Genomic DNA, 27481 nt, shown 5'->3' with positions numbered 1-27481 from the left:
GCTCCTCCCTCTATAAACACACTGGCCCCTCCCAGCACTACTGCTCCCCCCTCTATAACCACACTGACCCCTCCCAGCAGCACTGCTCCTCCCTCTATAACCACACTGACCCCTCCCAGCAGCGCTGCTCCTCTCTCTATGACCACACTGAACCCTCTCAGCACTACTGGTCCTCCCTCTATAACCATACTGACCCCTCCAAGCAGCGCTGCTCCTCCCTCTATAACCATACTGACCCCTCCCAGCAGCGCTGCTCCTCTCTCTATGACCACACTGACCTCTCCCAGCACAACTGCTCCTCCCTCTATAACCATACTGACCCCTCCCAGCACTACTGCTCCTCCCTCTATAACCATACTGACCCCTCCCAGCACTACTGCTCCTCCCTCTATAACCATACTGACCCCTCCCAGCACTACTGCTCCTCCCTCTATAACCATACTGAACCCTCCCAGCACTACTGCTGCTCCCTCTATAACCATACTGACCCCTCCCAGCACTACTGCTCCTCCCTCTATAACCATACTGACCCCTCCCAGCACTACTGCTCCTCCCTCTATAACCATACTGACCCCTCCCAGCACTACTGGTCCTCCCTCTATAACCATACTGACCCCTCCCAGCACTACTGGTCCTCCCTCTATAACCATACTGACCCCTCCCAGCAGCGCTGCTCCTCCCTCTATAACCATACTGACCCCTCCCAGCAGCGATACTGACCCCTCCCAGCAGCACTGCTCCTCCCTCTATAACCATACTGACCCCTCCCAGCAGCACTGCTCCACCCTCTATAACCATACTGACCCCTCCCAGCAGCGCTGCTCCTCTGTCTATGACCACACTGACCCCTCCCAGCACTACTGCTCCTCCCTCTATAACCATACTGACCCCTCCCAGCACTACTGCTCCTCCCTCTATAACCATACTGACCCCTCCCAGCAGCACTGCTCCTCGCTCTGTAACAATACTGACCCCTCCCAGCAGCACTGCTCCTCGCTCTGTAACCACACTGACCCCTCCCAGCAGTGCTGCTCCTCTCTCTATAACCATACTGACCCCTACCAGCACTACTGCTCCTCCCTCTATAACCATACTGACCCCTCCCAGCAGCGCTGCGCCTCCCTCTATAACCATACTGACCCCTCCGGCTTTGCTGCTCCTCTCTCTATAACCATACTGACCCCTCCCAACACTACTGCCCCTCCCTCTATAACCACACTGACCCCTCCCAGCAGCGCTGCTCCTCCCTCTGACCACACTGACCCCTCCCAGCACTACTGCTCCTCTCTCTATGACCACACTGACCCCTCCCAGCACTACTGCTCCTCCCTCTATAACCTTACTGAACCCTCCCAGCACTACTGCTGCTCCCTCTATAACCATACTGACCCCTCCCAGCACTACTGCTCCTCCCTCTATAACCATACTGACCCCTCCCAGCACTACTGCTCCTCCCTCTATAACCATACTGACCCCTCCCAGCACTACTGCTCCTCCCTCTATAACCATACTGACCCCTCCAAGCAGCGCTGCTCCTCCCTCTATAACCATACTGACCCCTCCAAGCAGCGCTGCTCCTCCCTCTATAACCATACTGACCCCTCCCAGCAGTGCTGCTCCTCCCTCTAACCATACTGACCCCTCCCAGCACTACTGCTCCTCTCTCTATGACCACACTGACCCCTCCCAGCAGTACTGATCATAGTGCAGTTTCCACTAGTTGGCCTACAGGTTTGCGCATGCACAGGTGAATCTGCCTGCATTTGTAATGCGTGTGACTTCAGATGTCCTGTGTCTGCAAGTTACAGAGCCACATGCTGTTGGTCTGCAGGAATAAGTCAGTGCAGTGTAAGGTCTTCTACATAACACATTAGGAAATCTGTAACGTGGATATATGTTGTGATACAATGAATAAATGTTGTATTTTCAGCATTTTATGCATTTTCTACACTTTACTCCTCTCAGTTTCTCTAATGTCTTTTGCAGTGATGCCTAAAGTGAACCTGTCACGCTAATGCTTTGTCTTATAGCCCCTTAAAATAAATTGCTGCTGTAGCCAGGTTCACTCCGCCCCCTCTCCTTCCTCTAGGATCACTAGTCCAATTTCCTTCATCAGATTAACCCTGCCCCCTCCCCCTAGAATCACCCCCGCCCTTCTCCATTCCCTCTGGTTCACTCCGCCCCCTCTCCTTCCTCTGGGACCACCCGCTGACTCTTTCCCATATTAACCCTGTCCCTCCCCCTAGACTCACCCCGCCCCTTCTCCATTCCCCAGAGGTTCACTCCGCCCCCTCTCCCGGGACCACCCGCTGACTCTTTCCCAGATTGACTCTGCCCCTCCCCCTAGACTCACCCCGCCCCTTCTCCATTCCCCCCAGGTTCACTCTGCCCCCTCTCCCGGGACTACCCGCTGACTCTTTCCCAGATTGACCCTGCCCCTCCCCCTAGACTCACCCCGCCCCTTCTCCATTCCCCCCAGGTTCACTCCGCCCCCTCTCCTGGGACCACCCGCTGACTCTCCTTCCCAGATTGACCCTGCCCCTCCCCCTAGACTCACCCCCACCCTTCTCCATTCCCCTAGGTTCACTCCGCCCTCTCTCTTTCCCCTGGGACCTCCCTCTGACTCTTTCCCAGATTAACCCCACCCCTTTCCCCCTCCAAGACTCATCCCGCCCCTTCTCCATTCCCCCTGGTTCACTACGGCCCCTCTCCTTCCTCTGGGACCACCCACTGACTCTCCTTCCCAGATAAACCCAACCCCTTCCCCCCCCAAGACTCACCCCGCCCCTTCTCTTCCCCCTGGTTCCGTACGGCCCCTCTCCTTCCTCTGGGACCACCCACTGACTCTCCTTCCCAGATTAACCCCTCCCCTTCACCAAATTAACCATGCCACCACCTTCCTCCGAGTTCACTTGTCCACTTTCCTTCCCCAAATTAACCCCACCCCTCCCCCCAGACTCACCTCGCCCCTTTTCCATTCCCCCAGGTTCACTCCGCCCCTTTTTCTTCCTCCAGGATCACCTGTCTACTTTCCTTCCCCGGCGGCACAGCCCCTGGTTTCCCCGGAATAGATTACACATTTCATGTCAATATTTTGTTGATAAATGATCATGTGACCGGTTCACTTTGAGTTTGCTGCTCTTCCAGTAGGCTGCGCTGTTCTCTCTGCTTTATGTTGTCCACTAGTGACTGTTCAGCTGTCTCATGTCTTAGTGTCTGTCAATATCCAATCACATGTCCAGTCCCTCCCACTTCCCCTCCCCCGCCTTAATTTGTGAATGGGATCGGGATAGCTGATTAGTCCCGCCTACACATGACAATCTTGAGCTGGATATTTCTTTCAGCGATCTCCAGCTCCGCCCTGATTGACAGAGCCTGGCAGTGGCGAGGAGGTGGAAACAGAGGTAGGAGCCATGTTGTCTTGTTCTGTCTTATGTCTCTGGGCTGATGATGTCATTGTGTCGCCCTGCTGGATGCGCAGCCGTTTAACTACCCCAACCACAAAAACAATGCTAATCACAATCGCTTTTGCAACCGCTAGCACTGAAATATAAGCCTTACAGATAATGCCAGGAATCGCTTCTGAAATTGCTTTACAAACCGCTGAGCGGCTGCAACCGGCGACCTGTAGAGACTGTCAGGCCTAAGCGTCTTCCCGTAAAACCTCAATTGGGTCATAGTGACTGACCTCTGACTGGGATGTTCACATGGGCTTTTCCCACCAGTGATGTCACACAGGAGCCCCTCCCTCCTGCTAGTGTCACACAGGTGCTCCTCCCACTTGCTGGTGATGCCACACAGGTGCTCCTCCCACTTGCTGGTGATGCCACACAGTGGCCCCTCCCTTCTGCCATTGATGCCACACAGTGGACCCCCCCCTTTTGCCGGTAATGCCACACAGGGGGCCTTTCCCGCCTGCCGGTGATGTCACACAGGAGCGCATCCCTGCCCTGGCCCGTATTTCATAGCTTCGGTTGATGGATATGTCTCTGTAGGAGAACATAAGTTATAGACTGCTAAAATCACTTAGAGAGGGTTATGGAGGCTGCCATATTTCCTTTAAACAATGCAGATTGCCTTTCTGTCTTGCTGATCCTCTACTTTTAGCCGTAGACCCTGAACAAGCATGCAGCAGATCAGGTGCTCTGACTGGATTAGCTGCATGCTTGTTTCTGGTGTGTGATTCAGTCACTACTGCAGCCAGTGAGATGCCCAGGACTGCCAGGTAACTGGTATACATATGGCCGCCTCCATATCCCTCTCAGTTGTGGTGTCCTTTAAGTTTTTCCAGTGGACCTACAAGCTCCTCCTACTGAAACAGCACTGGAATGAATAGAATCGTTTGCATGGCTCCGCCCACTGTACTGAAGTGAAGCATTATGGGCATTTTACATGTGGAGAGATTTGCAGATTTTTTTAGTTACCCCATGAACCTCATATATAAAAATATTTAAAATGATACCCCCCAGGGAAGCTAGTAAATGATGTGAGCCTTGTGAGGGGGCAGCATTAGACGGACTTACCTACAGGGGGCGCTCCATATCCCCGACTCCACGGGGGCGTCCATCCTGTATGCAGTCACTAAGGGAATCTCACTAATGTTGTATATGGGAAAGTTTGGATGTTTGTTACTGAATCACTCAACAATGGCTGAACGGATTTGAATGACATTTGACACACATAGTACATTACCTGGAATAACATACCGTATATACTCGCATACAAGCCGAATTTTTGACCCCCAAAAAGGGGGTCAAAAGTTGGGGGGTCGGCTTGTATGCGAGTCTTCCCTGGTGGTCTAGTGGTGGGTGGTCGGGTGGTCCGCGCCCCGCTCCCCCCCCCTCCCCGCTCCCCCCGCGGCCGCTGCTGCTATTACCTTGTTAGACAGCGGCCGCTTCCTAATCCGCGTTCCTCTTCTTCCTCAGAGTGCATCACAGCAGCGCGCCCGGCGCTGCTGCTGTGACGATGCAGGGGGCAGGAAAGAGCGGTTCCCTTGGTAACGGCGATACAGATCGCCGCTATAGGGAGCCGCGCTCTTTCCTGCCCCCTGCATCGTCACAGCAGCAGCGCCGGGCGCGCTGCTGTGATGCACTCTGAGGAAGAAGAGGAACGCGGATTAGGAAGCAGCCGCTGTCTAACAAGGTAATAGCAGCAGCGGCGGCCGCGGGGGGAGCGGGGGGGAGCACTACCCACCTATGCTGGGCACTATACTGGCTAAACTGGGCACTATACTGGCTAAACTGGGCACTATACTGGCTAAACTGGGCACTTTACTAGCCATACTTGGGTACTATACTAGCTAAACTGGGCACTATACTGGCTAAACTGGGCACTATACTGGCTAAACTGGGCACTATACTGGCTAAACTGGGCACTATACTAGCCATACTTGGGTACTATACTAGCTAAACTGGGCACTATACTGGCTAAACTGGGCACTATACTGGCTAAACTGGGCACTTTACTAGCCATACTGGGGCACTATACTAGCTAAACTGGGCACTATACTAGCTAAACTGGGCACTATACTAGCCATACTTGGGTACTATACTAGCTAAACTGGGCACTATACTGGCTAAACTGGGCACTATACTGGCTAAACTGGGCACTTTACTAGCCATACTGGGGCACTATACTAGCTAAACTGGGCACTATACTGGCTAAACTGGGCACTATACTGGCTAAACTGGGCACTATACTGGCTAAACTGGGCACTATACTAGCTAAACTGGGCACTATACTGGCTAAACTGAGGCACTACCTACCCATACTGGGCACTATACTGGCTATACTGGGCACTTTACTAGCTATACTGGGCACTATACTAGCTATACTGGACACTACCTACCTATACTGGGCACTATACTAGCTATATTGGGACACACTGGGGGGCTGCACCAATCCAGCATTTCCTACCCCCGGCTTATATGGGGGTCAATCATTTTTCCCTGTTTTTTCAGGGAAAAGTTGGGGGGTCGGCTTATATGCGGGTCGGCTTATATGCGAGTATATACGGTATACAGTTGTGTTCAAAATTATTCAACCCCCAATGCTATAAAGGGTTTTAGGGAATTTAGTGTACATTTGTAATCGTGTTCAGAATGAAATCTTACAAGGACTTTTTAAAGAACCAAATGCAACTAAAATGACATCAATTGTTTTTGTAATAGTATTACCGGTAAATGTTTTTTTTGTATGATTTCTTCATTGACACAATTATTCAACCCCTTAAAGACTACCACTCTTAAGAACAGAGGTTCATTCAAGTGTTTTCAATCAGGTATTGAAAACACCTGTGGATGTTAACGAGCAGCAATCAAGCATAATAAGCACCAATTAGGCAGATTGAAAATGACTGTGATACTAAGCTCCTTCTAGACATTTACTGGTGTGTTTACAAACATGGTGAAGACAAGAGAATGGTCCAGGAAGACAAGAGAAGAGGTGATTACTCTTCACAGGAAGGGCAATGGCTATAAGAAGATTGCAAAGATGTTAAAGAGAAACTCCAACCTAGAATTGAACTTTATCCCAATCAGTAGCTGATACCCCCTTTTACATGAGAAATATAATGCTTTTCACAAACAGACCATCAGGGGGCGCTGTATGACTGATTTTGTGCTGAAACCCCTCCCACAAGAAGCTCTGAGTACCGCGGTACTCTGGGCAAACTGCCACAATGTAACAATGTTCACAGACAGGAAATAGCTGTTTACAGCTGTCTCGAACAGCCAAAACAGCTAGGAGCAGCTACATAACCTGCCCACAGTAAAAATGTCACCATGTAATAAATGTCAGAATGTAAATCGGGGAGAGGAAAGATTTTACAATGAGCAAACACTGACTAAATCATTTATACATAATCCTGGTAAAATGAAGCACTTTTTTTACTACATTATTTTCACTGGAGTTCCTCTTTAAACATACCAAGAGACACCATAGGAAGCATCAAATTCAAGGCAAAGGGCACCATTGAAACGCTACCTGGTCGTGGCAGAAAGAAGATGCTGACTTCGACTGCTGTGCGCTACCTGAAGTGCAAAGTGGAGAAAAGTCCCCATGTGACTGCTGAGGAACTGAAAAAAGATTTGTCAGATGCGGGTACTGAAGTTTCAGCTCAGACAGTAAGGCACACACTGCGTAATGAAGGCCTCTATGCCAGAACTCCCTTGCTTTCTCCAAAGAATAAGAAGAGTCGACTGCAGTATGCCAAAAAGTCATGTGGATAAAACACAAGTTTTGGGATAGTGTTCTGTGGACTGATGAAACAAAATTAGAACTGTTTGGGCCCATGGATGTTTGGAGAAGGAAGAACAAGGCCTATGAAGAAAAGAACACCTTGCCTACTGTGAAGCATGGCGGGGGGTCAATCATGCTTTGGGGCTGTTTTGCTTCTGCAGGTACAGGGAAGCTTCAGCATGTGCAAGGTACCATGAATTCTCTTCAGTACCAGGAAATATTTGATAAAAATGTGATGCAGTTCGTCACAAACCTGAGGCTTGGAAGACGTTGGACCTTTCAGCAGGACAATGATCCCAAGCATACCTCCAAGTCCACTAGAGCATGGTTGCAGATTAAAGGCTGGAACATTTTGGAGTGGCCATCGCAGTCACCAGACTTAAATCCGATTGAGAACCTCTGGTGGGACTTAAAGAAAGCAGTTGCAGCGCACAAGCCTAAGAATGTGACTGAACTGGAGGCTTTTGCCCATGAAGAATGGGCTGAGATACACATAGATGGCTGCAAGACACTTGTGTCAAGCTATGCTTCATGTTTAAAAGCTGTTATTAGTACTAAGAATGAATGTCACTTGGGGGTTGAATAAAACTGATCATGATGTGAGCACAGAAAAGGCATTTGTGGTTATTTCATTATAAATGTTATGTTATATTTGTCTGACTTACAAGTGCCTCTTCGATTTAATTGTAAACAAGATGACTGAAATGATCAAAATCAATGTCAATCTGGCCAAAACACTCAATTTCAGTGTGATTTCAAATTTGAATAATTTTGAACACGACTGTAAAATACTTTTTATCCCCATAACCAAAAAGTGAGCGAAAACAAATGCAAATTTCACTGGGAAAATATAAACTGCAGCCATTCTTACACTATTAAAGGGGCACTATGACAAAAAATTTAAAATATGTGCAAACCTAGACAAATAAGTATATTTTTTTCCAGAGCAAAATGAGCCATAAATTTTCTCCTATGTAGGTACTTACAGTAGGTACTAGAAATATGACAGAAGTGACAGGCTTTGGACTAGTCCATCTCTTCATGGGGGATTCTCAGCAAGGCTTTTATTCTTTATAAAGATACTAGTGACCTTAGCCACTCCGCCGCGCATATACGCCTGTCCCTTCTGGCCCTGTCCTCCCTCAGCTCTCCTCAGTGTCTCTGCGTCCCTCCCTGCACATGCGCAGTGCAAAAAAGCACTGACACAGGGACATAGCGGATGCAGAGACACAGGGATATTATACAAAGAGATTCCCTGAGAAGGATTTAAACAATTATGCTGGCCAGCTTTCTCTGCTCGCTACAGTTTTTTGACAGTTGGACAGAGCAACTGCTATTCACTAATTGCTTTTGAAAATAAACCCCTGAGAACCCCCTATGAGGAGATGGGCTAGTCCAAAACCTGTCGCATCTCAGATTTCTACTACCTACTGTAAGTGACAGCAACATAGGAGAAAAGGAACTTATGGCTCATTTTGCTCTGGAAGAAATGTAATTTTTATTTGTATATGTTTTCACATATTTAAAAATTAACACATTTTCATCATAGTGCCCCTTTATTGGCAGGGTTTTCAAACTTTGCACATGTGGTCACTGGGTGACTGGGATTAATATACAGAATAGTGGGTGGAGCCTACAAAAGCTAATCAAAATTCACCTATTGATTTTCAAGGGGAATATTTAATTGCTACCATTCTTGCACTGTTAATGGTACAAGCCTCAAACCTGCTACAGTTGGTCATTGGGTGACTGGGGTTCAAATTCAGAAAAGGGGGCGGAGCTACAAGCAGCCAATCAGATTTGTTTCATTTCAATGCAAATTAGTGATGTCAAAGACCGTAAAGCTCACAAACTTGGTCATTGAGTAATTGTGTGTTAGGGTTAGAAAAAGTGGGCGGAGCCAACACCAGCCAAATACATCCCCGGGCAACGCCGGGTGATCAGTGGGCAGAGCCAAAACCAACCAAATAAATCCCCGAGCAACGCCGGGTAATCAGCTAGTATTCTGTAATGATGGCATGGTGCAGGTGCAAGCACTGGTAAATATGATATTCTACCACCAAATGCTGTACAAACTGCAACTTGTACACAAAATCCCAGATCCATGTAATAATATAGCCCACCGCAGTGATAGGGGATTGTGTTCATCATTTGTAATCACTGTGATTGAGATACCATCACCCAATTCATTAAATCTCATAATAGCTTATTAATGCAATAGGTAATTGGAGCGACCTATATTGTATGGTGAAACTAGACAGCGTTAGATAATCCATACTGATTGACGATATTGACTAGTATTGGGCTTGTTAAGGATTATAACCCCTCATGGAGGATCATTAGACCAATATGAGCACAATGTTTACTTCTGCATGTACACACCTAGAATCTGCTGCACCGTGCTGCGATCAATCATATCTGGCAGATTGCCCTCTGCATATAATAGGGGCAGCTGTGTAACAAGGCATCTTATTTCCTGTTGCGATGTAATATGGAGAGCCTATTATAAGTCATCCAAGCTATAAGCAACAGATCAGCAGCAGTGATACCATCTGATAGTACCTGGAGGAAGCGATGCTGCCAGAGGCAGAGGAGATGTACAAACACAATTACTGCAGTCACATTGCACACTGATGATGGGCTGGATTCATCAATGAGAGCAGTGCAAGCTCAGCACAGGCTATGCTGCGGTAGTACAGTGTAGCGTGTACTGGTAACTTACTTACGCTCCTTGTAACTAATGGCGCTTCACTTGTCCCGGCCTGAGTCCCGGCGGATGCAGTGGCTTTGTAGGATGTCATCCCCGCACGTTAATTGGCCCAATCGGCTGCCCGTCAAGTGCTTTTTGGTACTTTTTTGCTCATTTAGAGGCGTCTTAACAACAACGCTCAGTTTCTTGTTGCCACTGGTGGTTTAGGATGAACCGTAACGAGCTGTAACAGCAGCTTCCTCGATCCACATATTGTGGGAAGAAGTTATCGCCATACCAGCTGGAGAGGGTACTACTCAAAGGCCTTAGGTGCGAAAGACACCAAATACATGTGGCAGTTAGGACAGCCCGAGCAGCATGGCAGAGCAAGTATAGCAGAACTTGACACAACATGCGTCTGAGTTTCGCCCTGCCCCCGGGCTTCCTCAGGACGTCACTACAAACACTCCTCTCTCCTCATATAGTCCCAGCAGCGCCAATACCCAATAGACTTGCCTTCTGCTAGCTACATAAATAGTTGCATACCCACAGACAGCAAATGTACAAAGGCAAGGGAAGAACAGCAACATCTTGTGGTATCCATAATGATATATTGCCTGTAATTGGCCTAGGAGTATGGCACTTAGAATTCTTATGCCCTCTACTGGCTCATTCTGGGATAAATTCTACATAAATTCTCATCAGAACGAAGGACAGGATAACAGTGGCAACATCCTGTGGGAAAATAATGGACATAGCATATTATCTGCAAATCCCATACAATAATAGCCCTGTGTCTGCGTCCCATGTCCGTGCGTTTGCGCTACTGCGCATGTGCAGCACGGACAGCCGTTGGGACAGGAGGACGACTGTGTAACAAGGCACCTTATTTCCTGTTGTGATGTAATATGGAGAGCCTATTATAAGTCATCCAAGCTGTAAGCACAGATCAGCAGCAGTGATACCATCTGATAGTGCCTGGAGGAAGCGATGCTCTCAGAGGCAGAGGAGATGTACAAACACAAGTGCTGCAGTCACATTGCACACTGATGGCATCTGTAAAGGCTGGCATGCACTGCTCGATTGCCACCAGATCGACCAACGGATAGATCCCTCTCTGATCAAATCTGATCACAGAGGCATCTAATGGCTGCTCACAACCTGTGGAGCTGCCTCAGCCTGCCTCGCCGCCCCTGCTCCCACGGCCAGCAGCACTACATCACCTGTCCGCTGGCACGAGTCCCTGTGCTGTCCCTTTCTCCAGCTGCCCTTCTTCACTTCCTGTCCCTTCCTGTGAAAAGGGGGAGCACCCTCTACTATTTGAAGTTCGCCTTCTCACAGAACGGGACAGGAAGTGAAAAGAAGGCGGCCAGCCGGAGAAAGTGTCAGCGTGGACCCGGGGACTCGCGCCAGCAGAACAGGTGAGATTATTGCTGCGTCAGTCATCACTGAATCGAGCTACCGTATATACTCGCAAGCAAGTCAACTTTTTGACCCCCCCCCAAAAAAAGTGGGCTAAAAGTTGGAGAGTCGACTTGCTTGCGAGTCATGTTGGTCCGCGATAGCCCCGCCCTCCCCCGGCGGCCGCCGCTGCTATTAGCTTACCCGGCGGCTTCCTCTACTCCCCTCGCCGTCTCCTGCTCGCCCGTGTAAATAATTCACAGCAGCTCGCCCCACGGCGGCTGCTGTGTGATCAGGGAGAAGCCGTAGAGAGCGGTTCCCATAGTAATGGCGATACATTGCCGCTACAGTGAGCCGCTCTCTCTACGGCTTCCTCCCTCATCACACAGCAGCCGCCGTGGGGCGAGCTGCTGTGAATTTATTTACACGGGCGAGCAGGAGACGGCGAGGGGAGTAGAGGAAGCCACCGGGTAAGGTAATAGTGGGGGAAAGGGGCACTACCTACCCATAGTGGGGCGCTATACTGAGCACTATCTAGCTATACTGGGGCACTATACTAGCTATACTGGGGCACTATACTAGCTATACTGGGTACTTTACTACCTATACTGGGCACTGTACTAGCTATACTGGGCACTGTACTAGCTATAGTGAGGTACTACCTACCCATAGTGGGCACTATACTAGCTATACTGGGACACACTGGGGGATCATGCGGCCAGCCGGGGGCTTATATTGAGGGTCAATCATTTTTTCCTGGTTTTTCAGGTAAAAGTTGGGGGGTCGGCTTATATGCGGGTCGGCTTGCTTGCGAGTATATACGGTACCTGCTCCCGATCCACCGGCGATCGGGCAAAATTTTCCATCTGGACAGATTGACGGAATTGATCGTTTTTGGGTGGAAATCGGTCTGCATTCGTGTTATCGGTTTCACCGCAGATTTGATCAGTGATCGAATCTGCTGTCTATCGGCAGGAAATCGAGTTAGCATATGGGCACTTTAATTCCAGTGCCTGATAGATTGCAACTGCATGGCCTGTGTGGAGCAATATGTAGACCAGGTCACAGCCATATCCTACATGTGCAACGTCCCTGCATGCAAAGCAGGGCTGTGGAGTCGGCGTAGTTTTGGGTATCTGAAGTCGGGGGAAAAAATAATATTTTTAATATTAATTAATAATATTTTTAAATGTAATTAAGTGAAAATTTGATAAACAGTTCTATTTCTCAGTTAAAGAGGAACTCCAGTGAAAATAATATACTAAAAAAGTGATACATTTTTACAATGGTTATGTATAATTGATTTAGTCAGTGTTTGCCCATTGTAAAATCTTTCCTCTCCCTGATTTACATTCTGACATTTATCACATGGTGACATTTTTACTGTTGGCAGGTGATGTAGCTGCTGCTTGTTTTTTTGGCAGTTGGAAACAGCTGTAAACAGCTATTTCCCACAATGCAGCTAGGTTCACAGACAGGAAACTGGCAGGACCATTGTCCTCAGAGTTACTTTTGGAAGGGGTTTCACCACAATATCAGCCATATAGAGCCCCTGATGATCTGTGTGAGAAAAGGTACAGATTTCTCATGGGAAAGGGGGTATCAGCTACTGATTGGGATGACGTTCAATTCTTGGTCACGGTTTCTCTTTAAGTCATCATAAATAACTTGTATATACAGTAATAGCAGTGCTTAGTCCACAAAAGTTATAATTGCTTTATGAAGTGCCAACATATTCCGTGGCGCTGAAATAAAATTACTTGTGCTGCTGCAATAAAGCTGTTGCCGTATTTTTAAAATCAGATATACAGTACCGATCTAACTGTGCAGATATTAGAAATCAGCTGTATATTAAAATACTAGTAGACCTAAGCCTGTTAATATAAGAGGCTCTAGGTCTGTCTCACAGCCCCCCTCCCGCCCCTGTGACCACCGCTGTATGTCAGCACGCCCGGCTGGCCCCGTCGTCCTCCTGTCCCAACGGCTGTCCGTGCTGCACATGCGCAGTAGCGCAAACGCACGGACATGGGACGTAGACACAGGGCTATTATTGTATAGGATTTGGCAGATAATATGCTATGTCCATTATTTTCCCACATGATGTCGCCACCGTTATCCTGTCCTTAGTTCTGATGAGAATTTATCCCAGAATGAGCCAGTAGAGGGCATAAGAATTCTAAGTGCCATACTCCTAGGCCAATTACAGGCAATCTATCATTATGGATACCACAAGATGTAGCTGTTCTTCCCTTGCCTTTGTACATTTGCTGTCTGTGGGTATGCAACTATTTATGTAGCTAGCAGAAGGCAAGTCTATTGGGTATTGGCGCTGCTGGGACTATATGAGGAGAGAGGAGTGTTTGTAGTGATGTCCTGAGGAAGCCCGGGGGCAGGGCGAAACTCAGACGCATGTTGTGTCAAGTTCTGCTATACTTGCTCTGCCATGCTGCTCGGGCTGTCCTAACTGCCACATGTATTTGGTGTCTTTCGCACCTAAGGCCTTTGAGTAGTACCCTCTCCAGCTGGTATGGCGATAACTTCTTCCCACAATATGTGGATCGAGGAAGCTGCTGTTACAGCTCGTTACAGTTCATCCTAAACCACCAGTGGCAACAAGAAACTGAGCGTTGTTGTTAAGACGCCTCTAAATGAGCAAAAAAGCACTTGACGGGCAGCCGATTGGGCCAATTAACGTGCGGGGATGACATCCTACAAAGCCACTGCATCCGCCGGGACTCAGGCCGGGACAAGTGAAGCGCCATTAGTTACAAGGAGCGTAAGTAAGTTACCAGTACACGCTACACTGTACTACCGCAGCATAGCCTGTGCTGAGCTTGCACTGCTCTCATTGATGAATCCAGCCCATCATCAGTGTGCAATGTGACTGCAGTAATTGTGTTTGTACATCTCCTCTGCCTCTGGCAGCATCGCTTCCTCCAGGTACTATCAGATGGTATCACTGCTGCTGATCTGTGCTTATAGCTTAGATGACTTATAATAGGCTCTCCATATTACATTACAACAGAAAATAAGATGCCTTGTTACACAGTGCGGCTGATCTATGCACAGCTGCCACTATTACATGCAGAGGGCAATCTGCCAGATATGAGATCAGAACGATATTCAGATCTGACATCGATCGGATATGTAAGAGTTGGCATACATATGTACACTATTTTTTTTTCTCCAACCCTGACCATTTTTCCATTTGGATAACTATCAAAAATGAAATTTTCTCAATCGGAAATTGGATCTGAAATGAAAATTGCATGATATGTACTACTCTTAAAGGGAACCTGAGGTAAGAGTGATACGGAGGCTGATATATTTATTTCCTGTTAAACAATACCAGTCGCCTGGCTATCCAGATGATCTCTTAGTTTAAAGGTAATATCCGAGCTAGAAAATATGACACCTACTTACCTGGGGCTTCCTCCAGCCTCTAGCAGCCGCTCTGTCCCTCACTGCAGCTCTGGTCTCACCCGCTGGCTCCCGCTCCCCGACGGTGCAGAGGCCGACCTCGCCAGGTCATCCTCTACTGTGCGAGCGCTGCTGTCAATCACTCGCACTCGGTGACGTTAGCATCCATATCTTTCTCACCTCAGGTTCCCTTTAGAACATGGACTCTCTCCAGTTTCTGCTTTCCAGCAGTCTCTGTGAAGGAGCTGACAACAGAAGATCAGCCCCACCTAATCAGTGGTTTCACCCAACGCCATTGTGCGTCCTCCATGCACAGGCCACACCTCCCTCCAGGTGCAGGCCACACCTCAACACACCTCGCTTGCAGACATCTGAGCTCCGCCCCTTCGCAATCATGATTAGCACAAAATGTATAGGCTGATTGTACTCTAGAGTTCAGGTCAGCTCTATCCTGTAATCCATGATCCTTCCCCGTCCCCCACCCTGTCCCCCACCCTCTTCAGCATCTGTATGTGAAGTCACTTCCTCTCTGTGGCCACGCCTCCTAACCCTCGGTTCGGAAGCCTGTCCTGCCAACATCATGCCGCCTTACAAGTGTAAAAGAACCAACATAAATTGGTCTACATGGATGCAGTGGACAACTGTCCACTCTTTCCCAGCATGGGTGGACTTTACATGGTCTAGAGGCAGAGTTCCCCAACCCTGTCCTCAAGGCCCACCAACAGTACATGTGTTGCAGAAAAACATTCACAGGTGAGGTAATTCGTGTCTCAGGAGAGTTCATTAACTACCTCTGTGGAATTCCACAAAACATGCACTGTTGGTGGGCCTTGAGGACAGGGAAGGGAAACACTGGTCTAGAGCCTCCCACTTACTGCCACCATGGCACTTGACATCATCTCAGGTCAGAGTGCAAGTGGACCTGGGTAATACTGCCCCCCAGTGTCTGAGAACAGACGTGTTGAGGAGAGATGGTCAGTGATGCTAATCATTTTGTGTTGATGCAAATATTAATTTTATGCAAATGCAACTTAGAATAGAAATAAACACTGGCTGAGAAATATGCATAAATGTCATCAACTCTCTATTATTAGCATGTCACTGACCATCTGTATGAAGCCGGTCTCTCCTCTGCTGCGATTGGTCAGGTCAGGCTTGATGAGCACAGAATATGTAGTGGTGTTGTAAGTGGCTCCAGCTGACCCTGTGTCCTCCTCTCCCCACAGCGGCCGCCAGCCCCCTGCACATGTTGGCCACTCACGCCTCGGCCTCCGCCTCCCTCCCCACCAAGAGGCAAAACGGAGACCAAAGCGAGCAGCCCGACCTCAAGAGAAGCAAGGCAGAAGAACGAGAAGGTCTAGTGATTACGGAGAACGCCCAGGCGGACGGAGCCCCTGCGGCGGCCAATCAACAAGACAACCAAAAATAGGACCGCCCAGCTTTTCTTTTTCTTTTCTTCGCTCTTTTTTTCCCCCGTTTCCGGAAGTTACATCCATTCACCAGTTACAGCATCAGAGGTGCCAAAAGCGACAACCCTTCGCCTGCCGGACTGGGGGGGCCCTGTGATGAAACCATGTTCTCGATCAGCACTGAATCCACACAGGTGGCCTTACCGAACCTCATCTCCCGATCAAGCATTTCCAGGTGACTACCGGGCCATCCTGAGGCGTCCCTCTTCTCCTGCGACTCGGGGATGTATACACAACTCACCAATCAGACTGTTTTTAAACCCTTTGGTTTTTTTTGTTTTCCCCCCCAAGTTGTGTCTTGAGCACACAGATGTGGCTTGCATGGTAATCGCTTGATTTGGTCTGGATCCCAGCGGAAATAGATTGTGTATTCCTGTGCAGGGAGACTTACCATGCAGCACTTGGCAGCTAGCCCCTTTCCACGGAGACCCCCTCGCCCCCCCCCTCCCCCGGGAGAGGCTGCGTTACAAACACAGTGGATTTCTTTTGCAGTATTTTTGTTGTTTTGGCTCTAAACCCGGATGTTTTTTGTTTTCCCAGTACAAGGCGAAAATGGGTCATACATTTCATCTGCTCCGCCCCCTACCGACCACCTTAGTTGTGTTTTTATTTTATTTTTTTAATTCTGATTATTGAATGTAGCTTTTTATTTTTATTTTTTTTTTTAGATTTTATTTTTTCCACATTTGCAATTTAATCTGTTATGGTGGCAAACACACGATTCCTCTGCAACATTTTCCCCTCTATTTTAGCCTGATCCTTTCCGATATATTTTTATTTTCATTGCCATGTGTGGTGATCTTACTTTGTGCATGTAACAGACTCTCGGGAGGAAGAAAAGAAAAAGAACAACACCTAAAAGACGTTTAACAAATTGTAAAGAAAATGCTATTGGTTTTCATCAGAGCTGCACTTAACTCTTTGTCCCCTTCTGTTCTGTGCCCTGCCTAATTTACCCCCCCTCCCCCCCCCCCCCCAATATTCCTCCCAGACCCCTCCCTTCTAAGGTTTAAAAAAAAAAAAAACTTAAAAAATATCTTGCTTAATATTGTGTATGTTTAAATGGCAAAGGCTGCTGTCCCACTTAGAGAAGAAAAAACCCCAAAAACGTCAAGAAGGAGTTCTATAAATAAAATAAACAAAAAAATAGAAAAAGAAAGACGTGTCGGGTAACTTTTATCCAGCAGTCAACTGGACACCGAACCTGTTCCTGATTATCTTCCATTAGAATTGGCTGTGCCGAGTGTTTCCATATAAACCCATCATGATTGTGACCGAGTGCCCCCATCTCACTCCAGCATGATTGTGGCCGAGTGCCCCCATCTCACTCCAGCATGATTGTGGCCGAGTGCCCCCATCTCACTCCAGCATGATTGTGGCCGAGTGCCCCCATCTCACTCCAGCATGATTGTGGCCGAGTGCCCCCATCTCACTCCAGCATGATTGTGGCCGAGTGCCCCCATCTCATTCCCTCATGATTGTGACCGAGTGCCCCCATCTCACTCCAGCATGATTGTGGCCGAGTGCCCCCATCTCACTCCAGCATGATTGTGGCTGCCCTGTGCCGAGTGCCCCCATCTCACTCCAGCATGATTGTGACCGAGTGCCCCCATCTCACTCCAGCATGATTGTGACCGAGTGCCCCCATCTCACTCCAGCATGATTGTGGCTGCCCCGTGCCGAGTGCCCCCATCTCACTCCAGCATGATTGTGGCCGAGTGCCCCCATCTCACTCCAGCATGATTGTGGCCGAGTGCCCCCATCTCACTCCAGCATGATTGTGGCCGAGTGCCCCCATCTCACTCCAGCATGATTGTGACCGAGTGCCCCCATCTCACTCCAGCATGATTGTGGCTGCCCTGTGCCCCCATCTCACTCCAGCATGATTGTGACCGAGTGCCCCCATCTCACTTCAGCATGATTGTGGCCGAGTGCCCCCATCTCATTCCCTCATGATTGTGACCGAGTGCCCCCATCTCACTCCAGCATGATTGTGGCCGAGTGCCCCCATCTCACTCCAGCATGATTGTGGCCGAGTGCCCCCATCTCACTCCAGCATGATTGTGGCCGAGTGCCCCCATCTCATTCCCTCATGATTGTGACCGAGTGCCCCCATCTCACTCCAGCATGATTGTGGCCGAGTGCCCCCATCTCACTCCATCATGATTGTGGCTGCCCCGTGCCGAGTGCCCCATCTCACTCCAGCATAATTGTGACCGAGTGCCCCCATCTCACTCCAGCATGATTGTGGCTACCCTGTGCCCCCATCTCACTCCAGCATGATTGTGGCTGCCCGTGCCGAGTGCCCCCATCTCACTCCAGCATGATTGTGACCGAGTGCCCCCATCTCATTCCCTCATGATTGTGGCTGCCCTGTGCCCCATCTCATTCCATCATGATTGTGACCGAGTGCCTACATCTCACTCCAGCATGATTGTGGCTGTCCTGTGCCCCCATCTCACTCCAGCATGATTGTGGCTGCCCCGTGCCGAGTGCCCCCATCTCACTCCAGCATGATTGTGGCTGCCCAGAGCCGAGTGCCCCCATCTCACTCCAGCATGATTGTGGCTGCCCTGTGCCCCCATCTCATTCCATCATGATTGTGACCGAGTGCCCCCATCTCACTCCAGTATGATTGTGGCTGCCCCGTGCCGAGTGCCCCCATCTCACTTCAGCATGATTGTGGCTGCCCAGAGCCGAGTGCCCCCATCTCACTCCAGCATGATTGTGGCTGCCCTGTGCCCCCATCTCATTCCATCATGATTGTGACCGAGTGCCTACATCTCACTCCAGCATGATTGTGGCTGCCCCGTGCCGAGTGCCCCCATCTCACTCCAGCATGATTGTGGCTGCCCAGAGCCGAGTGCCCCCATCTCACTCCAGCATGATTGTGGCTGCCCTGTGCCCCCATCTCATTCCATCATGATTGTGGCTGCCCCGTGCCGAGTGCCCCCATCTCTCTAGCATGATTGTGGCTGCCCTGTGCCCCCATGTCACTCCCTCATGATTGTGGCTGCCCTTAGCCGAGTGCCCCCATTTTACTCCAGCATGATTTTGGCTGCCCCGTGCCTCCATCTCATTCCATCATGATTGTGGCTGCCCTGTGCTGAGTGAGTCTCACTCCATCATGATTGTGGATGCCCTGTGCCCCCACGTCACTCCATCATGATTGTAGCCGTCTAGTTTTGAATGTCCTCATTTGCACCACTTTTAGTGTTTATTTTTACCATTTCAGGAAGTTTTGTCTTAATGCACTGCAAGGATAGAAAATCTTTTTAATTTGAGCTTCACCCAGTATTTTTTTTCTCTCATTTTCTCCCAATCAAGATTCAGTATGTCCGACTGTCATGGAAAAAAAATTGGATGATGCAAGGTGGATTTTATTTATGTTTTTGTTTATTGGCGTCATAAAATATTTATAATCTTGACCTTTAATAAACCTAGGAGTATGATATTTTACATGAAACCCTCATTCTTAGTTTTGTCATCAATAACTTTGTCTTGTCTGTAGTTGTGTTTTCTGGATAGAAGAGGAGGCAGCGCGTGGTGGTCTTAAATGTCCTCCCGGCTGAGGAGAGATCTCATCAGATGCAGCACGTGGTGTCCTGAAATGTCCTCCCGGCTGAGGAGAGATCTTGTCAGATGCAGCGCGTGGTGGCCTGAAATGTCCTCTCGGCTGAGAAGAGATCTCGTCAGATGCAGCACGTGGTGGCCTGAAATGTCCTCTCGGCTGAGAAGAGATCTCGTCAGATGCAGCACGTGGTGGTCTTAAATGTCCTCCCGGCTGAGGAGAGATCTTGTCAGATGCAGCACATGGTGGCCTGAAATGTCTTCCCGGCTAAGGAGAGATCTGAGGTCAGATGCAGCACGTGGTGGCCTGAAATGTCCTCCTGGCTGAGGAGAGATCTGAGGTCAGATGCAGCACGTGGTGGCCTGAAATGTCCTCCTTACTGAGGGGAGATCTTGTCAGATGCAGCACGTGGTGGCCTGAAATGTCCTCCCGGCTGAGGAGAGATCTGAGGTCAGATGCAGCACGTGGTGGCCTGAAATGTCCTCCTGGCTGAGGAGAGATCTGAGGTCAGATGCAGCACGTGGTGGCCTGAAATGTCCTCCTTACTGAGGAGAGATCTTGTCAGATGCAGCACGTGGTGGCCTGAAATGTCCTCCCGGCTGAGGAGAGATCTGAGGTCAGATGCAGCACGTGGTGGCCTGAAATGTCCTCCTGGCTGAGGAGAGATCTCATCAGATGCAGCACGTGGTGGCCTGAAATGTCCTCCTGGCTGAGGAGAGATCTCGTCAGATGCAGCACGTGGTGGCCTGAAATGTCCTCCTTACTGAGGAGAGATCTTGTCAGATGCAGCACGTGGTGTCCTGAAATGTCCTCTCGGCTGAGGAGAGATCTGAGGTCAGATGCAGCACGTGGTGGCCTGAAATGTCCTCCCGGCTGAGGAGAGGTCTGAGGTCAGATGCAGCACGTGGTGGCCTGAAATGTCCTCCTGGCTGAGGAGAGATCTGAGGTCAGATGCAGCACGTGGTGGCCTGAAATGTCCTCCCGGCTGAGGAGAGGTCTGAGGTCAGATGCAGCACGTGGTGGCCTGAAATGTCCTCCTGGCTGAGGAGAGATCTGAGGTCAGATGCAGCACGTGGTGGCCTGAAATGTCCTCCCGGCTGAGAAGAGATCTCGTCAGATGCAGCACGTGGTGGCCTGAAATGTCCTCCCGGCTGAGGACAGATCTTGTCAGATGCAGCACGTGGTGGCCTGAAATGTCCTCCTGGCTGAGGAGAGATCTCATCAGATGCAGTACGTGGTGGCCTGAAATGTCCTCCTGGCTGAGGAGAGATCTCATCAGATGCAGCACGTGGTGGCCTGAAATGTCCTCCTAGCTGAGGAGAGGTCTGAGGTCAGATGCAGCACGTGGTGGCCTGAAATGTCCTCCCGGCTGAGGAGAGATCTTGTCAGATGCAGCACGTGGTGTCCTGAAATGTCCTTACTGAGGAGAGATCTTGTCAGATGCAGCACGTGGTGTCCTGAAATGTCCTTACTGAGGAGAGATCTTGTCAGATGCAGCACGTGGTGGCCTGAAATGTCCTCCTGGCTGAGGAGAGATCTCATCAGATGCAGTACGTGGTGGCCTGAAATGTCCTCCTGGCTGAGGAGAGATCTCATCAGATGCAGCACGTGGTGGCCTGAAATGTCCTCCTAGCTGAGGAGAGGTCTGAGGTCAGATGCAGCACGTGGTGGCGTGAAATGTCCTCCCGGCTGAGGAGAGATCTTGTCAGATGCAGCACGTGGTGGCCTGAAATGTCCTCTCGGCTGAGGAGAGATCTGAGGTCAGATGCAGCACGTGGTGGCCTGAAATGTCCTCCCGGCTGAGGAGAGATCTGAGGTCAGATGCAGCACGTGGTGGCCTAAAATGTCCTCCTGGCTGAGGAGAGATCTGAGGTCAGATGCAGCACGTGGTGGCCTGAAATGTCCTCCCGGCTGAGGAGAGGTCTGAGGTCAGATGCAGCACGTGGTGGCCTGAAATGTCCTCCTGGCTGAGGAGAGATCTGAGGTCAGATGCAGCACGTGGTGGCCTGAAATGTCCTCCCGGCTGAGAAGAGATCTCGTCAGATGCAGCACGTGGTGGCCTGAAATGTCCTCCCGGCTGAGGACAGATCTTGTCAGATGCAGCACGTGGTGGCCTGAAATGTCCTCCCGGCTGAGAAGAGATCTCGTCAGATGCAGCACGTGGTGTCCTGAGATGTCCTCCCGGCTGAGGAGAGATCTTGTCAGATGCAGCACGTGGTGGCCTGAAATGTCCTTACTGAGGAGAGATTTTGTCAGATGCAGCACATGGTGGCCTGAAATGTCCTCCTGGCTGAGGAGAGATCTGAGGTCAGATGCAGCACGTGGTGGCCTGAAATGTCCTCCTGGCTGAGGAGAGATCTTGTCAGATGCAGCACGTGGTGGCCTGAAATGTCCTCCTAGCTGAGGAGAGGTCTGAGGTCAGATGCAGCACGTGGTGGCCTGAAATGTCCTCCCGGCTGAGGAGAGATCTTGTCAGATGCAGCACGTGGTGTCCTGAAATGTCCTTACTGAGGAGAGATCTTGTCAGATGCAGCACGTGGTGTCCTGAAATGTCCTTACTGAGGAGAGATCTCATCAGATGCAGCACGTGGTGGCCTGAAATGTCCTCCCGGCTGAGGAGAGATCTTGTCAGATGCAGCACGTGGTGGCCTGAAATGTCCTCCCGGCTGAGGAGAGATCTTGTCAGATGCAGCACGTGGTGGCCTGAAATGTCCTCTCGGCTGAGGAGAGATCTGAGGTCAGATGCAGCACGTGGTGGCCTGAAATGTCCTCCCGGCTGAGGAGAGATCTGAGGTCAGATGCAGCACGTGGTGGCCTGAAATGTCCTCCTGGCTGAGGAGAGATCTGAGGTCAGATGCAGCACGTGGTGGCCTGAAATGTCCTCCCGGCTGAGGAGAGGTCTGAGGTCAGATGCAGCACGTGGTGGCCTGAAATGTCCTCCTGGCTGAGGAGAGATCTGAGGTCAGATGCAGCACGTGGTGGCCTGAAATGTCCTCCCGGCTGAGAAGAGATCTCGTCAGATGCAGCACGTGGTGGCCTGAAATGTCCTCCCGGCTGAGGACAGATCTTGTCAGATGCAGCACGTGGTGGCCTGAAATGTCCTCCCGGCTGAGAAGAGATCTCGTCAGATGCAGCACGTGGTGTCCTGAGATGTCCTCCCGGCTGAGGAGAGATCTTGTCAGATGCAGCACGTGGTGGCCTGAAATGTCCTTACTGAGGAGAGATCTTGTCAGATGCAGCACATGGTGGCCTGAAATGTCCTCCTGGCTGAGGAGAGATCTGAGGTCAGATGCAGCACGTGGTGGCCTGAAATGTCCTCCTGGCTGAGGAGAGATCTTGTCAGATGCAGCACGTGGTGGCCTGAAATGTCCTCCCGGCTGAGGAGAGATCTTGTCAGATGCAGCACGTGGTGGCCTGAAATGTCCTCCCGGCTGAGGAGAGATCTTGTCAGATGCATAGTAAGAAGGACCAGAGGCGCCAAAAGTATAAAAACAATGATTAAAATGTTTAAGATAGCTTGGGAGGAAGTGGTGGGCTTACCTCCTATAAGCAGACACAACAAGCTGTGTATTCAAAATAAAGGGCATTTATTGGTACACTCCAGGGTTTAATTGCAACGCGTTTCGCAGGTTCGCACCCGCTTCATCAGGCAAAATGTGACAGGAGTACACAACTGGGAATGAAAGAGGCACATAATGGTGTAAGTCCAAATCGGTACATGTATATCTGTTACATAAATAATAAAGAGACGATTGTATTTAAAAAAACGTATTCCAAATTGAACGTGTGTAAAGATGGAGTAGGGGAGTGTAGGATAATACGGAGGGGGTGGAGGTGTGGTATGATTGTATAGGGGGGGAGAACAAGGGGGGGGAAAGAAAGAGTGGTGTTATACGCCATTGGGAGGTATTGAAAGGTATGGGGGGACCAGGGGGTTTGTGAATGGGCTGGGTAATTAGTGGCAAGTTATAGTGATTTAGTGAAGGATGAACAATTGTATAAACTGGACATTTGGGTGTGTAACAAATGTGTCTAAATAGGATGAACCAGGGTGGTCATTGTTAAAATGGACAGGATGGTGTCTGGGGGATAGTAAGTGTAAATGGATCCACATTCTAGTATCACAAAAGAATTTTGAGTGGTCATTTTTATAGTAAGAAGTATCAGAACATGCAAGTAGTTTTAGGAAGTAAAAAAGGAAGGAGACCATGAACTTACCAGCAGTCCGTCCAGAATACACCTGGCGCCTCGTTGCCAAGGTGTTGTACGGACGCTGGTTACATAGCGTGTGGGCACGCCCCCTGGCCAATCGGAGGTCGGAGCGGGCGGCTGGATTCGCGCCCAAACAAAGTGTGACTGACAGGCCGCGCGCGCGTCCGGCTCTGTCGTCACACGTGTTGTGGTGTGAGATAGGGGAGCGGGCTCGTGGGGCGCAACGTCATGTCCGGCTAGATGCGGACGTGACGTCACGGGGATCTCTTATTCGTCCTGCGCATGTGCATGATGCAGCCTGCGCCATGTTGGTTGTGGGTATTTAGGGGCAAGGATGTCGGCGGACTATATATGATCACTGGACATGGTGGGGGGAATAAAAACATATTAAAACCTCCTATTGTGCTCTGGCTAAGATATGGAAACAGTACATTCATTAATACCGAAACGAAAGTAACATAAAACAGAGCTATTCACGTTGTGCATTTGTCCTAGGAATTGCTGCCCCCCAGTGGACATTAAAGGTAGTTTTTTTCTTTTCCATATGTATATAATTACTCAGATTATTTTTATACCACATGTAAAACGTTGTTCAAATTAAATGAACAAATGTCACATAATCAATGTCAGAGGGGTCCATAGTGATCAATCTTCACGTCACATTTAAAATAATCGGTAGTACCTGACATTATATAAAGGATAAGCATAGGGTGAAAATAATTAAATGGCGTGCAATCTATACGAATAAAAACAGAAATAACAACGTTATCAACTGTCTCAGGAATAATGTACAGAGTTGTAATGTAATGACGATAAAAACAACCGGTGATAATAAAACAGATCACAAAAGAACACACAAAGAAATGAATAAAATTCATAAAAAAGGGAAAAATACACAAAACAAGGAATGATAAAAGAGGCGACTATTAAAACTTGATATTTTAAGAAATGTTTAGTGAATTTTTTCCGAGGGCCTCAACGAACATCTGGAAAAAATTCACTAAACATTTCTTAAAATATCAAGTTTTAATAGTCGCCTCTTTTATCATTCCTTGTTTTGTGTATTTTTCCCTTTTTTATGAATTTTATTCATTTCTTTGTGTGTTCTTTTGTGATCTGTTTTATTATCACCGGTTGTTTTTATCGTCATTACATTACAACTCTGTACATTATTCCTGAGACAGTTGATAACGTTGTTATTTCTGTTTTTATTCGTATAGATTGCACGCCATTTAATTATTTTCACCCTATGCTTATCCTTTATATAATGTCAGGTACTACCGATTATTTTAAATGTGACGTGAAGATTGATCACTATGGACCCCTCTGACATTGATTATGTGACATTTGTTCATTTAATTTGAACAACGTTTTACATGTGGTATAAAAATAATCTGAGTAATTATATACATATGGAAAAGAAAAAAACTACCTTTAATGTCCACTGGGGGGCAGCAATTCCTAGGACAAATGCACAACGTGAATAGCTCTGTTTTATGTTACTTTCGTTTCGGTATTAATGAATGTACTGTTTCCATATCTTAGCCAGAGCACAATAGGAGGTTTTAATATGTTTTTATTCCCCCCACCATGTCCAGTGATCATATATAGTCCGCCGACATCCTTGCCCCTAAATACCCACAACCAACATGGCGCAGGCTGCATCATGCACATGCGCAGGACGAATAAGAGATCCCCGTGACGTCACGTCCGCATCTAGCCGGACATGACGTTGCGCCCCACGAGCCCGCTCCCCTATCTCACACCACAACACGTGTGACGACAGAGCCGGACGCGCGCGCGGCCTGTCAGTCACACTTTGTTTGGGCGCGAATCCAGCCGCCCGCTCCGACCTCCGATTGGCCAGGGGGCGTGCCCACACGCTATGTAACCAGCGTCCGTACAACACCTTGGCAACGAGGCGCCAGGTGTATTCTGGACGGACTGCTGGTAAGTTCATGGTCTCCTTCCTTTTTTACTTCCTAAAACTACTTGCATGTTCTGATACTTCTTACTATAAAAATGACCACTCAAAATTCTTTTGTGATACTAGAATGTGGATCCATTTACACTTACTATCCCCCAGACACCATCCTGTCCATTTTAACAATGACCACCCTGGTTCATCCTATTTAGACACATTTGTTACACACCCAAATGTCCAGTTTATACAATTGTTCATCCTTCACTAAATCACTATAACTTGCCACTAATTACCCAGCCCATTCACAAACCCCCTGGTCCCCCCATACCTTTCAATACCTCCCAATGGCGTATAACACCACTCTTTCTTTCCCCCCCCCCTTGTTCTCCCCCCCTATACAATCATACCACACCTCCCCCCCTCCGTATTATCCTACACTCCCCTACTCCATCTTTACACACGTTCAATTTGGAATACGTTTTTTTAAATACAATCGTCTCTTTATTATTTATGTAACAGATATACATGTACCGATTTGGACTTACACCATTATGTGCCTCTTTCATTCCCAGTTGTGTACTCCTGTCACATTTTGCCTGATGAAGCGGGTGCGAACCTGCGAAACGCGTTGCAATTAAACCCTGGAGTGTACCAATAAATGCCCTTTATTTTGAATACACAGCTTGTTGTGTCTGCTTATAGGAGGTAAGCCCACCACTTCCTCCCAAGCTATCTTAAACATTTTAATCAATCATTGTTTTTATACTTTTGGCGCCTCTGGTCCTTCTTACTACACATTGAACATCCACCCTTGGTGGAGGAGGATACCCCTTTGTTTTTCTTGAGTCTACAGAGTGCGACTTCTTACTCCTGAGTGGGGACAGGAAAATATCCTCACCTGCATTTACAGTGGTTGCCTGGAGGTAACCCTGGTTTGTGAGTATTACTCTACTCATTTAATTATATCAACTGCCTGAACATACTACACTATATTGGGCTCTCGGTTCTTTCTTTTACTTGTCAGATGCAGCACATGGTGGCCTGAAATGTCCTTACTGAGGAGAGATCTCGTCAGATGCAGTACATGGTGGCCTGAGATGTCCTCCCGGCTGAGGAGAGATCTCATCAGATGCAGCACGTGGTGGCCTGAAATGTCCTCCCGGCTGAGGAGAGATCTGGTCAGATGCAGCACGTGGTGGCCTGAAATGTCCTCCTGGCTGAGGAGAGATCTGAGGTCAGATGCAGCACGTGGTGGCCTGAAATGTCCTCCCGGCTGAGGAGAGATCTTGTCAGATGCAGCACGTGGTGGCCTGAAGTGTCCTCCTGGCTGAGGAGAGATCTCGTCAGATGCAGCACGTGGTGGCCTGAAATGTCCTCCTGGCTGAGGAGAGATCTGAGGTCAGATGCAGCACGTGGTGGCCTGAAATGTCCTCCCGGCTGAGGAGAGATCTTGTCAGATGCAGCACGTGGTGGCCTGAAGTGTCCTCCTGGCTGAGGAGAGATCTCATCAGATGCAGCACGTGGTGGCCTGAAATGTCCTCCCGGCTGAGGAGAGA

General features: G+C 49.0%; 1 protein-coding gene across 2 annotated transcripts in view; it reads left to right on the top strand.

Moving 5' to 3' along the window:
- Nucleotides 1-17377, top strand: part of FOXK2 (forkhead box K2) — a 125971-nt gene extending 108594 nt beyond the window's left edge. The window contains exons 9-10 of one of the 2 annotated variants that reach the window (XM_068263504.1): nucleotides 3345-3404; nucleotides 15976-17377. In XM_068263504.1, coding sequence (XP_068119605.1) covers nucleotides 3345-3404; nucleotides 15976-16178 — 263 coding nt within the window. In that variant the 3' untranslated portion in view covers nucleotides 16179-17377. The remainder of the gene's footprint in view (nucleotides 1-3344; nucleotides 3405-15975) is intronic. The other variant, XM_068263505.1, reaches the window with a different exon arrangement.
- Nucleotides 17378-27481: the final 10104 nt, after the last annotated feature.

This window comes from Hyperolius riggenbachi, chromosome 12, assembly GCF_040937935.1.
Source record: "Hyperolius riggenbachi isolate aHypRig1 chromosome 12, aHypRig1.pri, whole genome shotgun sequence".
NCBI lineage: Eukaryota > Metazoa > Chordata > Amphibia > Anura > Hyperoliidae > Hyperolius > Hyperolius riggenbachi.
This window is presented reverse-complemented; position numbering and strand designations above follow the sequence as displayed.